Source organism: Panthera tigris, chromosome C1, assembly GCF_018350195.1.
Source record: "Panthera tigris isolate Pti1 chromosome C1, P.tigris_Pti1_mat1.1, whole genome shotgun sequence".
Lineage (NCBI taxonomy): Eukaryota > Metazoa > Chordata > Mammalia > Carnivora > Felidae > Panthera > Panthera tigris.
Window position 1 is genome coordinate 177,203,670 of NC_056667.1, and position 16,497 is coordinate 177,220,166.

Here is a 16,497-nt window from a genome sequence, read left to right on the forward strand (position 1 = left end):
AATACAGAGAACAAAGTGAAGGTTGCTGGAGGGGAGGTAGGTGGGGGATGAGTTAAAGGGGCGATGAGTATTAAGAAGGGCATTTGTTGGGATGAGCGCTGGGTGTTATGTGTAAGTGACGATTCACTAAATTCTACTCAAACCAATACTACACTATATGTTAACTAACTAGAATTTAAATAAAAACTTAAAAACAAAACCAAGCAAACAAAAACCCCTAAGAGATTGTTCAGCAGAGGAAAAAATGCAGACTTTGGATCAGAGAGAGCAAAATCTCAGCATGGACATTTGATTTGGTTAATGGTCTTTTGGCAAGTTGCTTCACTTTCCTCATCGAGAAAGAAGGGAACAGGAAAGCAAATTGGCAAATACAACGTGACGTGATGCCTGGGTGAGGATAGAGGAAAGAGCATGTGGAAGAACCTTTGTCCAGACTTGAGGGTAAAGGCGGGGAGCAATCGGCCTCTGCTGCTTCATTTTTAAAATGGTTGAAATAATGGTCCTACCTGTTAACACTTGTGAGGCAAGAAGATCGCAGGCTTGGGAGCCTAACTGTCGAGGTCCAGTTTGGTCCCGCCCCACACCACCCTCCCCAACTGTGACCGCAACCAGGTTATTTAACCTTTATGCATGTGTTTAAAACATTTATAACAATATCTGGCACACGGTAAGTGCTCACTAAATTATAGTTATTTTTGCCTAATATGTGCATGCATAAGTGAGCTTTTAAATGTAAAGAAGTGTTTATTAAACAGAGTGCCTGGCCCATAGTAAGTGCTCAATAAATGAAAGCGGCTGCTATAATCATCATCATTCTCAGAGGAAGGTTATCTAAGCTGAAACATGAAGAATAAATAAGAGTTAAACAAATGAAAGAGACGTGAGTATTCTAAGTTGGAACAATATATACAAAAACCCAGATGGGAGACACAGCATGGTTTGTAGGGACACTGGCAGTTTCTAGAGCATAAAGATAAGGAGATGAGAGTAGAGGGAATGGATTAAGGAGTGCAATATGTGCCATAAAAGCGATTCTATATACCACCCTACTGTAGGCACCCATGAACTGGCACAAGCATGTACGTGCAGGACTGCACTCCTGGGGAGACAGTCTCTCCATCAGGAGGAACTGCAGCTCCCACTGCGATGCTGGTCTTAGCCAGCCCTTGCGGATACGGTGCTGCTGGTGTTACGCGGAAGAGATTCAGTTACATTCAGTAGTTGAGTCTTGAGAGAGCCCCGAGGAGATGAAGGAGCCCTTGATAAAAGCCAGGGGGTAGGATTCTAGAGTCAGTAAAGGCAGACTACATTTTGACAATCTACAAAGGAGAAAAAACCATGGTGTCTCTCTATCTCTAATAAAGTAATCTCTCTTTCCATGAGGTCTTATAAAAGACGTGGAATTATCTCGTGGCAAAACCAGACCAAAAAATGTAACGCTTTTAGGTCATTTTTCAAACTAAAGGCAATATTAATAGTGTAATTTGAATCACTTAAAATGACAAATCTTAAGGCTTGAAATGTATTCTTATCTCTCAGATACAAGAGTTGCTGACTCAATATGATCTATTCTGATGGGAACAAGTTTGTTACAAAAGATAACATCCATATTCCTCATTTTAAAAATAACTTCATGTTTTTATATTTGATGGAGTGAGATTCTGTAATACATTGGAAAAAACATGCATAATGTTCATTCATTGTGGCAGTATATCATAATTACTCAGCTTCCTTTTATCATTAATAATGGAAGATTGTGAATAAAAACATACTAATATCCACCAGATGTTCGGAAAAACATAAATATCTCCAAATGTCAGCACATTTTAGCAAAAAGTCAACAAAATTTTGTCTACTTCTTTTTCCTTTTTTAGTTTTCTGAACATGTTCTTTGATAACGATATTTTTAATCCTCATAAAGGATTTGCTTCTGGTTTCCTTAATATCTGCCACAAGAGACTGACTGCCTAGTTCAAATGCAGCGAACATGCATCTTGCTACCCTTTTCCCTATTACTCTATATACCAACAGGCCGGCTGATGTAATGGAGAGAGATCAGCCAGCTTTGTGGTCAAAGAGGTATCAGTTTATACATTTTCTCGGCTTCTCAGCTAGGTGACCTTGGGAAAATTGTTTAAACTTCCTGGGCCTAAATTTCTTTATCTTTACAAGGGTGATAGTAATTCTTTCATTGCAGAATCATTTCAAAGAGAAGCACTAATAAAATGCCAAGCATCCAGCCATCTTCAATAAAAGGCAGCAATTATATTATTCATCTGAAGACCATTCTGATTTCTTAGGTTCCTTTGACTATCACATTTTCCCTTTTCTTCCCCATTGATACCTTAAGCCTATTAATTGACTTTTTCTAGAATTCAAGTGTTTCCCTTCAGTAATCATTTTAGAAGCTTATTCTGTTAGCCCCAGCACCCTCATAAATATGCTGTGCAAGGATGAGGGCAGGCTTTGTTATGCTTTTCAACACCCAAGATGAAATTGTGGCGCAGACACTACCTGACAGATTGCAGGTAGCTCTTCCTGGTAGGGAAACAATTCCCCCAATGGACTCCATAAAATGGCTAGTCAAAGTTGCATAAAATAATTTATTAATTTTTTTTCCCTGTGATGAATTCTATCATCTTAACTTGGAAAGGAAAAATGACCTATTGTAAAAATAATACCTGGGTATCGGGTCCCCACGAATGGGGTACATCATTGGATGATGTACTTTTCCAGAAGCAAAGAGCATCCTAAGAGTGCAGAAAAAAAATGTGCTTTATAGAGTGGTACCCTGGTGTCCTGGAAGGATAATTCATTTAACATAAAGGAGTTATTTATCCCCATCTGGTAGTTTACATACTGTGGTTTACCAGAGGGATTTTTCCAAAGTGACCATTTTGTACCGAGTCCCGGGAACAAATAACGAAATAGGAAAGAGGTAATAATTGAAGTCTTGGTTTTTTTTTTTAGCACAGCCTTTAAAATTTCACGCGGAAAACAATCCCTGGCATAGAGGTTAAGTGTAGAAGACATCATGAGGCCCTTGACTTCTGTGTCAACGTTTAGAAGAAAGCAAATAATTGATGGGAAGTTGTCTTCTTTTTTCTTTTTATGTCCTTTTTTTTTTTTTTTTTAATCTGTGAGTCCCTTTTCTTCTAGCTGGTTCATTTCTGTTACTAGTCAAGTACTGTGGGTTTTAATTTCCTTTTGGTCTCAATTTGGCCAGGTGGTCTGTGACCTGAAGTACCACAAATGTATTCAGAGGTAGTAAAGATGTGTTCTTCCATATCTTGACTCATTGCTACTCTATCAGTTTATTTTATTTTGATATAGAAACTGGCGGATACTATACAAAGTCTCCCTTCCCGGAATTCAGAGAGCAGCTTATTTATATGTAGATGTAGCTATATGACATTTTCAAATGCCATACATTTGCATATGAAGGTCTCTTTCTTCCCCTTTTAGTAAACAGTCTTTGCTATTACTTCCAAAGCAATGTTTAGAATTATATTTTCTATACAGGTCCTTCCTTAAAATGTTTTTTAAATGCCCAGTAGAGATAAAAAAATTAAACCCTCAAACTGGAATACGCTTTTTGGGGGTGACAATTTATATACATCTTTTGGCACCTTCTGTTTCTGTCGTTTTGCACTGAAAGTCTTCGAAAATGAAACAATACGAATACGGTCAAAATGTCTTAAGAAGAAAGCAAACGTGACATTAGTTTGATATGGAGCTTCCTTTAAAAATTCATGTGGTTTTGTTTCTAGAAAGATGACTGTCAGTCTGATTTATTTATTCAACAAGTAATTATTTAATGTCTACTATACGCCAGGCATTTTTGCCAGACAAGGCATTTACAGCGGGGGAAACCAGAGAAACTCCCTGCCCTCAGGAAGTTTATATTGTACCAAAAGAAGACAGAAAGCTTAAAGGTAAAAGCGCAGATACAGGTCTGTTCTCACTTAACACCGTGAAGAAAATCAAACATAATACTGCCACAAAGAATGCACAGGGTGCAGATGGGCCTCAAATAGGGCAGGCAAGGAGGCTTTCTTCTGAATGGTGCCAAGGGTCCTGCTGGGGGAAGAGGAGGGGCAAGGGCATCCCTGAGAGCACAGAAAAGCCTGGGGTAGACATGACAGTCCAGAATCACAAGTTCTGCAACAAGAAGGACATTTTTAAATGCATCTCTCAAAGTGAAATGGTTATGTGGACTTTAAAGTTTGAAGAAACATGAAGGAGGAAGGAAGAAAGAAAAAAAAAAAAAGGAGAGAAGCTATTGAGCGTTTCCACGTTTCCATTTGCTTCCAGAGCTCCCTGTTACGGGAGCAGGTCCCACTGCTCGCCAGGGTTTCATTCTTGGTCAGCTTTGCTTTTCCTTCTACCTGAGATCCCGGCACCCCCCAGACGCAGCTTCTACTTGAGGATTACGAAACGATTCTTTTGATTTCTACTTCCCTCCAGATTTTTCAGCCTCATCTGCTCATTTCGATGTCGATGCCCTCAAGCAAAGCGGAGGAAAAACAGACTAAAGATTCTCCTCTTCCCCATACTGAGCCAACTTCACATTGACTCTCCCCTTCCCTTGGCATTCATATCTGGTCACTTAGCAAAGCGGCTGATTTTATCTTCTGAATCCACACAGAGTCTGTTTCTTCTTCTCTGCTGCCATCACTATCTACAACATTCAAACTTCATTGTCGTCTGTTTGGTTAGTATCGTATCCTGCTACCTCATCTTGCCTAGGGTCCTTCCTCTCTAACCTATTCACTTTGTTGCCAGTGTTTGTTTGTTTGTCCTGTTTTGTGTTATTATTTTTAAATTAAATTTTTTTTTTTTTTTATTTTTGAGACAGAGAGAGAGAGAGCAAGTGGGATAGGGGCAGAGAGAGAAGGAGACACAGAATCTGAAGCAGGTTCCAGGCTCTGAGCTGTGAAGCACAGAGCCCGACGGGGGGCTCCTACTCACGGACCGTGAGATCATGGCCTGAGCCCATGTTGGACACTGAACCAACTGAGCCACTCAGGCACCCCTGTTTTGTTTTATTTTTTAAATAAAATATGACATCATTTAAGATACCTCAGTGTACCCCTATTGAGCAGAGGGTAAATTTCTACTTTCCTTGAAAACGAGAAAAGAGCCTCGTTTGATGCTCCAAACCATATTTCTATTTTAGTCCGTATGTTCCCCTTCCTCAGTCCATGCTTCAGCCACTCCAAACCATTCACATCCTCTAAAAATGCCTGCTCATCAAAGCCTCTTTGCCTTTACCAATGCTGTTCCCTATGTTTATAAAGATCCTTTCTCTTCTCTGTCAGGTAAACCCAATGGAAGTCCCAGCTTCTCTGTGACACCCTGACCTCTTGTATTTCTAGTCATAGTTACTTCATCAGCTTGAATCTCTGCTCTATTACACAGGCATCTCTGAGCTGTATTTAGTTCTAGAAAGGACTCATTATTCCTCCTCCCCAGGCAGGTTGTGAGGAGACAACTAGTGTGTTCTATATACAATAGATGACACAAAGTAAATAAAAATAAATATGGTTTTCTATTATTTTGTTTCTACTTCAACACTCCGAATACCTTATCTCCTATTTGCTGTGAAAAAGCTATTTGAGGGGCGCCTGCATGGCTCAGTTGGTTGAGCGGCTGACTTCAGCTCAGGTCATGGTCTTGCGGTCGAGCCCAACCGTCGGGCTCTGTGCTGACAGCTCAGAGCCTGGAGCCTGTTTCGGATTCTGTGTCTCCCTCTCTCTCTGCTCCTCCCCGTTAATGCTCTGTCTCTTTCTGTCTCAAAAATAAATAAACGTCGGGGTGCCTGGGTGGCTCAGTCGGTTAAGCATCTGACTTCGGCTCAGGTCATGATCTCACGGTCCGTGAGTTCAAGCCCCGCGTCGGGCTCTGTGCTGACAGCTCAGAGCCTGGAGCCTGCTTCACATTCTGTATCTCCGTCTCTCTCTGCCCCTTCCCTGCTCATGCTGTGTCTCTCTCTGTCTCAAAAATAAATAAACATTAAAAAAATATTAAAAAAAATAAATAAACGTTAAAAAATTAAAAAAAAAAGCTATTTGAATAATTATCATTTAGGATAAGAGTGCTTGTTAGAGTAACATGCCTCTCTGAACTTAAAGTTAGGGAGAGGCTTGGGTGTAGTTTGCCTCTGAATTCCTTATTTCCTAAACAAACAAGTAAATAAAAAGAAAAAAAAACATTATCAGCATTAGTGAGGCACTGATCATAAGATGTTCACTAATTAAAATTCTGCATCCAATTCACTAATCACAGTCTCTCTAAGGCATTGCATCTTCCACATGAGCAAACTTTGTGGGTCTCAGGTTGTTTTGTTATGTGTGCCACTTTGAAGTCTTGGGAACCACCAACCTGAGGACCAGGACACTTTACTTCAAGGGTGTCACGGTTGAACTTATGCCACTTGATAGTGTCTGAAAATGGCACTCTTCTAGGCTTAGGATTTATTTTGATGAACTTGGGGCAGCGGTGTTGACTATAGCAAGAATAATCGTGAAGAGACAATGGACGAATTTGCTAATCATTTTCGGGATTTCAACAGATTTATGCAAATTCAGGGGAAAGTCACTGTTTAGCAAGGGCTGACCACTTCAGTCACTTCAGTCTTCAGTGGCTTTGTATGTCATCATTTTTATTTTATTTTATTTTATTTTTAACGTTTTTATTTATTTTTGAGACAGAGAGAGACAGAGCATGAATGGGGGAGGGGCAGAGAGAGAGGGAGACACAGAATCGGAAGCAGGCTCCAGGCTCTGAGCCATCAGCCCAGAGCCCGATGCGGGGCTCAAACTCACGGACTGTGAGATCGTGACCTGAGCCGAAGTCGGACGCTCAACCGACTGAGCCACCCAGGCGCCCCTGTCATCATTTTTAGGTTAATAGATGACACTACTACCTGAGGACATGGAGATCACGTATTCAAGGCCTGTGATTTACATATAAGGACACCAAGGCTCAGAAGGTTATGACCACATGCAGGAGCTAACACAGGTCTCCCTGGGGACTACTGTGCAGCAATGATGAGATCCAAGGGGCATTACATCTCAATCCTGAGATTTCCCCACCTGGAGGGAAGTGCCTCTGTTATTCAAAGATACTGTAACCCATTTCACAGGAGATAATGGAAACAGGTAAAAGGGGGGAAAAGGGTAAAGAGGGTGGGGACAGAGATAATACCAGTTTTAAAAGTATGTTACGTATAAAATAAGAAGGCTAAAATGATGTAAGATCAGTGAAAAACTGGACTCACGCATTTTAGAGATTATGACTTTTATATTAAGAATAACAGATGCGGTACACCATTATATTGTTTAAGTTTCTGATGCTGAATCATATTTTCCTACTAAAATTTTAATGTAATTTTGAATTTTTCATAGAACATGGTATTTCGAGGCATGTGAATGTGGAAGGTTTTCTCAGAAGAACTTTTCTTCAGCCATTTAATTTTAAAAGGTTTGTTTCATTTGTAAGGGGTGTTTTTAACCCACTGGAATCATTTTCCAAGACAGAAATATAAACGAGAGCCATTAGAAACCAGAATTCATTTACCAGAAACTAGATGCCAGTAGAACTTGAAGTAGTCACAGCAATCCCAAATATCTGCATTTACCACTAAGCGTGGGGAGGGGGACACTGAGCACAGTAATTTCTTGTTAAGAACTCTGGCCTGCAGCAAGATATCACTGCCTCTTATATGTTTGACCGTTTCAAAAACATCCTATCCCTTAATGCTCTAAAAACACAATGCACATGGCCAGTAATAGACATCGGCAGATCAGGATAATATGACAAATTGGATGAACTGACAGGTAGGTGATGAATAATTTTAACATGACCCTAAAAATAGTGAAGGGATGTTTGCACATTGACACTTCTTTAAAGGCAGATGGATATGCATGACCCGTGTTTTTAGACAGGTGTCAGGAATATTGATGGTTGGTATGGGAATGATCATTTTCTTGGCACTGTTGTAGTAGACAGTTTGCATGATTAATGACGCGTCTTAGTCTTTTTTTTTTTTTTTTTTCCTCCTAGGGGCAGAAAGGGATACACACTTTTGTCACCCTAAGGAATGTAAGAATTCTGCCTGAAGGGGAAGGCAGGAGAGTTTTGTTCACCTAAAAGCACCAATTTCTTTTTTGGGGGGTGAAGGAACGGTAGTAAAATACACAAGCGGGTCTTGGCGTCTGAGATGATAGTCCCTGGTAGGATAATTATAACGAGCTTCTTATTAACAGGGTTCCATCCCAGGGCAGAGAAGGCTCACGCAGATGTGAAGCATGGAGCCCAGTAAGCCTAGGCTCAGACAAAAACGAAAGCGAACTGTGGCTCTGGGATGGATCTGATCACATACGTGTTTGAACGAATATTAAGAACCACTCAAAAGAAACGGCGCAGGGCCAAGGCAGGAAGTAAGAGGTGAGATCATCTTCCTAACGTTTGTATTCACTTCAGGTTTCCAGAGACAATTTTCTGATTCAAATCAATTCAATATTGTTTCTAAATCCTGAACCTAGTGAGAAAGAGCTTTTCTTTCCCAAGAATAATACTGTTTGCTCAGGTTTTTAAAATGTCACATAGAGCAGTGAATGAACCATGCTATTTCAAGGCTCAAAATTAAATACAAAGTCTAATAATAGTTTGTAGGTATATACGGCTAAACCTTGGGTAGCCCATCTACTAAAAATATCATGGTAAGGTAATGGCAAATATAAATTAAGGAGGTAAACTACAGATTTTTTTTCTTTTTCTTTTCAAGGAATAAAGGGCAACCATGGAACTCGAGTCCCAATGAGGAGGAAAACTTGTTTATTCAAAGAAATAATTTTCTTTTTTATACTGAGACTTATTAGCTAATACATTTAGGTGATTATGAAAGCAGACAATTTATATCTTCAAAGAAATTTAAATACAGAATACAGACTTATTTATATGAGGGGAAGGGGTGAAAATTTAATCTTCATGAACACAAGGGACTAGATTGTTTCTTTATTTTCTGTTTACCCAGGAAGAGAGAGGACAAGAGTTACAACTTAAAATCCCTCCTTTGCCTTACTGGAAATATTTATGGATTTACTGATGAAATTCTCAGTAGGTAAACTATAACCAAAATGTGGGAATGATGGAGTGTGTCTTATCTGGAATAGGCTCTTCACATTTCTAACTCATAATTTTAATTGGTATACTGCCACAGTCAAGTTCTGTAATAGAGTTCTCTTAACAGGGCTAAATAACATTACCTTAGAATAATACAATTTTTACTCGAGTTCTGAAGCATTCTACACATGTTGCGGAAATGAACTCTTCCATTCCTTGGGAACACATTGAGGGGAAAAAACATTGTAACAATATGAATGGCTGCTCCAAATGGCTTTGGAGCTTTTGGAAAAGGGAGTCTGAACAAGGCATAAGCCAACCAGCAGGGAACAGAACTACCTGGGGCATACATTCAAAGCTTTAGATATAGGCAAAAGAAGACTGAGTCAAACAGCCTTGTCGTTTATTTTTTTATATCACCCAATTAATATATTCATATGCAGGAATAGAAAAAATGGAAACTTAGAACCTAAAACTCTTCAGTTTGAATTTTTTAAAAATTAGATCAAATTATGCTATCCACATTAAATAATTATTTCAACCTGAAAAATAATTACAACTTTAATGACAATATGGAAAACATGTTAGAATAGGTTTGTGCCAACAATTTGTGCCAACAATAATTCCCAGTAACTGCATAGTGAGTCACATCTCACAAAGGGCTTTCATTTCTAAAACATGTGAAAAATGTAGAAGACATATCATTTTCATTTTAAAGATTCTCAGAGAAGGCAGGAGACTTCCCCAGATTATGTAACATTTGTAAATTGAGCAGCTGGGTTTAGAATTTAGGTCTTTTGATAACCTGTCCAGTGTGTTTTCCACAAAATCAAAACATCTCAGTAGGGAATTAACAAGCTATATAGAGAATAACTTTCAATAAATGGATTTCAATAAATGGCTACTTGTATGTTATTTCATTTATCTATGCCAGAAAGATTGACTTCATTTTTTTCTTTCAATGATTCACTTTTGGCATGAAGCTAGTGTAGATGGAAAAAAAAAAATTGTCCCACCTTTCAGAGATAGTCTGTTTCCAAAAAGAATATCATAAATTTTTCAAAACATTAACACAGATCTCTCAGACAATTTATTTACCAACACCTCTTTCTTAGGTACTTTTTTGTTCCAGTATAAAGGTCAACGGTACACATACTATACGAATTGGTAGTAGTATAATCTGAGACAGAAAATAGCATTGCTGTGAAAGTTATTCATTTGTTTCAATACTAAAGTAATTACTGTAGCAAAGACTTGCTCATTTATCATTCCCCTTTGTCTCTGCTATTTTTTAAGTTGTCTTTTTAAACAAATATCCTCATTGTCCTTGTTACAAAACCAATAACTTTATTTTACGACAGCCAACCGAGGCAGCAAGGTTTATTCCCTGTTCCAAGGAGGGTCTACGCCTGGGAGCTTCTAAACAGTATTGTCCGTTAGCGTCCTTCCCTGAGGAGTGTGGCACAGTCTAGTTGACCGCTAAGTTGCATTTAAGAGACATCTTCAGCTTCCCCTTCTGTTTCACTTATGAAGGTTTTTCATGAATCCCTGAGATCTAATGTTATACATACCAAGCATTTAGTTCCGTGAACAACACAATTTTAGTCTTAAGCATTGCTGTTGGACGCTTCAATAGAATTTAGCCAGTTGATTTTAAATAGATTCTTACGAAGCAAGGTTTACAAAGATTTATACTGTAAAAGTGCCTGATAATATAAAGAAATGGTTGCTTTTGACTTCTCAAAGAATATCATTAATGATCTTTCAAACAGGTCTGCAATTTGGTCAAAATTTGTAAGGAGCAGCTAATGTGAACTAAAAGATGACACAGCTTCGAACAGAAGCAGGGCAGGGACCCAGGTTATTAAAATACTACTTCAGGATAGTGAGTAAGATAAGGAGTCCAATTATGACTGGGGCTTTCTTCAATTACTTACAATAGCTAAGAATATATCTTCTTTTTTAGACAGATGAATTTTTATTATTCTGATAAGCCTTTTCAGAAACAGATCTTCTCTCTTATTTGTGAAACCTTAAAACACATTTCCGTTAATGGGACAACCATCATTTTAGAAAAAGAACACGTGTGTGTGAAGCAGTGAGATAAAAAGTTTGGACCCAGCCAATGATCCTCGTTTCTGGGATTGTATCTCCTTTTGTGGCACAGGAGAATTGAAAATGCTCAGGAAACCCAGCTCTGGATTTCATAGGTCACTTAATTTGTAGAACCAATGTCATACGTGCTTTACCATAATTTCTAACACCATAAAGCAGGATTTACAAACCTTGGCATTATCGGCATTTTGGTTAGATAATTCTTTGTTGTGGAGCCCTGTCCTGTACATCACAGGATGTTTAACAGCATCCCTGACCTCCAACCATTAGACGCAAGTAGTATCCACTCTCTTCCAGACAATCAAAAATGTCCCTAGACATTGTCATATGTCACCCTATTTGAAAACCTCGGTCATAAGGTCATGGTCAGCAACTTTCCCTCAAATTCATGATTTCTGCACTAAAGCTATGTACTTGGTTACAACATCATAAATCTCGGAAAAAAATATAATCTAATATTATTACCAAATTTTACTCATGGGAAAACTTAGGTTCTGAGAGGTTAAATACCTATTTAAGTTTCAAGTTAGCTTAGACTAGAGAAAAAAAGAAGCAAAAGTTTCTGCAGTCCTATTCCCGCCTCTTTCTTCTACAAAATGCTATTTGTTTTTTTTTTTAATCTTTTTTTTTTTTTTTTAACGTTTATTTATTTTTGAGACAGAGAGAGACGGAGCATGAACAGGGGAGGGTCAGAGAGAGGGAGACACAGAATCTGAAACAGGCTCCAGGCTCCGAGCAGTCAGCACAGAGCCCGACGCGGGGCTCGAACTCACGAACCGCGAGATCATGACCTGAGCCGAAGTCGGCCGCTTAACCGACTGAGCCACCCAGGCGCCCCTACAAAACGCTATTTGTAAGTCATGGGCTCTGAAATTCAAATGGAATTAAGAAATAAATATGACTGCACGTATCATTGGAGAATAGTTTTGCAGAAAATTCAAAACAATAGATAACACACTTTCTAACTGATTTTGGAATAAACTAAGTTATCTTATTACAGTGGTATTATTTTCCTGATGATGATGATAATGATAATGAGGACAATGAAGATGGCAACAGTTTTCTTAGGGTAACATTATAATTAGCTCTATTTCCTAAGCATATACCGATTCATGGTCAAAGTAAACAGCTAAGAAACATGCTAAGTTGCAGAATGCAGCCAGCTTGAAAGCTAGAATACAGGCCTGATAATCTACTGAGAAGACTGAGAGTTAATGGTTGCTTATCGTTGCTGATGGGATATTATGCTTCCTATTGATTGTTCGAATTGTAGAAGACAATGTGAATACTCTACTAAAACTACCACAGAGATAAGCTTACCTGGCCTACCCGGTAAGTTCTTCCTCACGCTCCCACAGCTACATTTCATTAAAAACCAGAATCTGAGAACAGAGGTATATGTGCCAACTGTGAGGAGGGGTGAGTAGCCAGGGATGTGGGGACAGGAGTGGGATTCGCTCAGAGATTATTTCAAGCAACTGGAAACCCCCAACTTCCTTGGGGTTCTTTAAATAACAGAAAAATCAAGAGGAAAAAAACCAGTGGTGCAAGATTTGTAAAATAATTGTGACTGTACGTGAACAGTCAATCTGCAGAAGTGAATTTGGATGTGTGCTGCCTGACAAAACACTAATTGCTTGTTGGTTTAAACTCTGTAGACTAATAACATGCCCTTTCTGGAATACTTAATTTCTGGAGGACAAATGGCGCTTGTTTTTCAGCTTCATTTTCTGAGTGATTTTTAAAAATTTATTAACGTTTTTTTTTGTTAGACCTTTATTTCCAGTATTAAATGAAATTTTTAATGAAATACTCTCGAGAGGGAGTTTTCTGGATAGCACACACAGCTTTGAATCTCAGAAAATGTAAGAGAAAGTGGAAAAACAGTGGGTTTTTTAATGGCCTGGTATATATTTTTTAGGCATTATTATGTAACACTATCAAACATTGGTAATGCGTTCACAACTCTTTGGAGAACTCTCCATCTCATTCTGTGTGGGATAATTAATAAATTCATTGTTTTATGAAACAAAACATTAACATTATCACCATAAAGGGTATTTGTTAGCATAAATGCTAAGAATAAAAGTCTTAGTAAATACCAAAAAAATTAAACTTGCTTTCTAAGATTTATTCATTCTTCTTTGTTATTGGTCGGATGTCTTTGGATTACGTGTTAAAGAATGGCCATGGAAATTAATGTTGTGTAAAAACTCTTACAGGATTCACAGTGAAGGAGGACCTACCAATCCAATATGGTTAATGCTGACATTCTGTACTAATATTGTCATTTCTAGGGTTATTGAGTGAGATCCCAGAGGGATTCAAAAGTAAGGATAACAAGATTGCTCTGTACTTTACCAGAGCACCAGAATGCCTTAAAGTCATGAAATGCTTCAGGGAGAACAGGCCTCAACGTCACCCTGACTAAATGTATTATATCTAGGAAAAGAGGTAGACTGGACAAGAATTAGGCAGAAATGGCAACTCAGACAAAGGAGAATAACACAGGTCAACAGTGTCAGGTAAGCTCTGACCATGGGAGAGCATGTCCTGGCCAAAGGCACTTCCCTATCTCGATCTGAGGGTAGTGGTAGGTATCTTTAGAGTGTAGACATTTGTATCTTAGCTTGTTACCTTAAATATCTGAAGAATATATCCTCTATTCAAGCTCACTAAGTGACCTCATCCTGCTGGGCTTCTCAGAGAATTCAAGTCTAAGAAGAGAACGCATTGGTCAGGGGACCCGAGTCCTGCAGGTAATGCTTTCTCATTGCAAATCAACACACAGACATTGAATCTGATTAATTTGAGTTCACTGCTGAACAACAGCTTACTCCTGGTGTGCTGAAAATTTAGATTTCTAAGTCTACAGGTCCAAGAGCTTTTATACCGAATTTAGTCAATATCCGATTCCTGCCCTGTCCTGTCCCAGTTGCCCACCTCCACTGAATCACCATGTCCACAATGTGCTGCTGGTTTTGGTTCTCCATCTTTGACTAAGCCTATCTTTTTGTCCCCAGTTTCCATCCACTTCCCAAAGCTCACCAGAAACTGTGCTCCATAATCAGCAAATTCCTCACCCCACATCTTCAGAAGTTTCACTGAAATTCTCATCTCCCTTCTTGCATCCTGAAGTACTAGGTTTCTCCTAGAATACCACATGCTTTTAGTCTTCTCACAAGATGGCCATTTTCTCTACCCTCTTTTCCTGTGTTTCAGGACTCAGACGTGGGTGTGGGTGCTAACCTCCCTGGTCCTCATTAGTATTTTCATGTTATTGGACCACCCCACTTCCCTCAAGCCTTATCACTGATTTTCATACATTGTTATGCCTGGAGTTTGGCTCACCAGTTAGATTTCTCTTAATTACATTTGAGTTCAAACCAAAAGTCTGAGCAATTTCCAAATGAACAGCTTAAAGGGAACAAGCTATGACCCATGAAACAAGGAACAGTGTTTAGAAACACAATATTTCCGAGGGATTTTAGTTTCAAAGACATTTAAAAACATTTTTAGTTGATTATATGTGTACACAATCTCAAATCATCAAGATGTGAGAACTGAATTTTCAATGTGCTTGATAATGTGGGTTCATATATGTGAAGCATATCAGACTCATTAACAAAAGCAGCAATCAAAGTGGTCTGGATATTTTGGGGTTTTTTTTTTGAAACTGCTTGAATTCTATTTATTAGTTTTATGGAAAACAGCGTGTCTTGAAATTATGCAGAGCATTTGGACATATCCTCGTCTTCTTTCGGTTTCTCACGTTCTACCCATATTTATGCCACTTTTCCCAGGAATGGAAATAACAGGCTTGAGGTAAAAGGGTAAATTAAGGTGGAGAACTGTGTCACTTTCACTCGTGGTATCTAGATGTTCACGTTCAACCAGCCTTTCCTCTTTGCCTCCTGTGTTAAACAAAGCAACAAAGGCTAATCAGCAAGGAAATGCAACTCTTTTCCTTGACGCTTAGCTTTTGTTGCACGCATTTGTTCTGACCTTGATGCTCTGACTCTTTAAGGTGTGTGTGTATCTGTGTGTCTGCTGGTTGATGATGTACAAACACTAACTTTTCTCAGTAGAAAGAATGTTTCGCATAATGGGCATAACTTCTTATATATGACATTCCTGTTATTTCTGCTTGATACTTTCCCATCACTATGGTCACCCATTACACAGGCTTCTTTTAAAGAATGAATGTGCAGTTCTTTCATACAAACACCCTGGGATACAAACGACTAACTTTAAAGGTCAGGAAGAAAAGAAATGTAAGCGGTATCACGATCTTGCAATTCTGTCAAGCCTTACGTCCTTTTACTAAATTTTTATTTGAATCTCATGTTTTGTTTTGTTTTGTTTTTATTTTTTTTTCAACGTTTTTTATTTATTTTTGGGACAGAGAAAGACAGAGCATGAACGGGGGAGGGGCAGAGAGAGAGGGAGACACAGAATCGGAAATAGGCTCCAGGCTCCGAGCCATCAGCCCAGAGCCTGACGCGGGGCTCGAACTCACGGACCGCGAGATCGTGACCTGGCTGAAGTCGGACGCTTAACCGACTGCGCCACCCAGGCGCCCCTTGAACCTCATGTTTTAATAATCGGGTGATCATATTATTTTAAAGCGATCAAACTATATTGTACATAGAATTGTGCCTGGAGGCAAACTGAAAAGTTAGCCATGTGAAAATTTAGACATATCAACGTGCTGGAGACTTACAAATGGTAGGTGCTCAATAAATACTTCTTTACAGATGAATTAAAAAGTCTGCCAAAATCTCTTGCGACAAATTATTGTACGACTTGAGTAGGAAAAAAAGAAACCCCTTGTAATTGTAGGAGTCCAGAAATGAAAGTATTTGTACAAAAACTCTGAATATATATCATATGGCTGGACCACAGCCCATACAGTGTGTTATACTGTCCATTAATAAATTTTCAATTGTCAGACAAGAAGGAAAATAATAACAAATAGCTGGCTTGGCTAGTTTCTTGCTAATATGTTAGATAATGTCTTTTTAATTTCAAACTTTAATTTTCTTTTAGTTTATTTTTTGAGAGAGAGAGCAAGTAGGGGAGAGGCAAAGAGAGGGAGAGAGAGAATCCCAACCAGGCCCCACACTGTTTGCACAAAGCCCACTGTGGGGCTTGAACTCACACACTGAGCCGACATCAAGAGTCCCAGTGGGATGCTTAACTGACTGAGCCACTCAGGTGCCCCTTATATTCAAACTTTACCCCTAAGGAAGG

The 16,497-nt window shown here is 38.9% G+C and overlaps 1 protein-coding gene across 5 annotated transcripts in view; it reads right to left on the minus strand.

Annotated features, from left to right (window-relative positions):
* TMEFF2 (transmembrane protein with EGF like and two follistatin like domains 2) overlaps nt 1-16,497 on the minus strand; it is a 232,276-nt gene that overhangs the window by 27,402 nt on the left and 188,377 nt on the right. Inside the window, exon 9 of one of the 5 annotated variants that reach the window (XM_042994952.1) lies at nt 14,897-15,158. The exons of the other annotated variants lie outside the window; for them this stretch is intronic. Within the exon in view, the coding sequence (XP_042850886.1) occupies nt 15,013-15,158 (146 nt within the window). The 3' untranslated portion in view covers nt 14,897-15,012. Of the gene's footprint in view, nt 1-14,896; nt 15,159-16,497 lie in introns of those variants that run through there. 5 annotated transcript variants of the gene reach the window in all.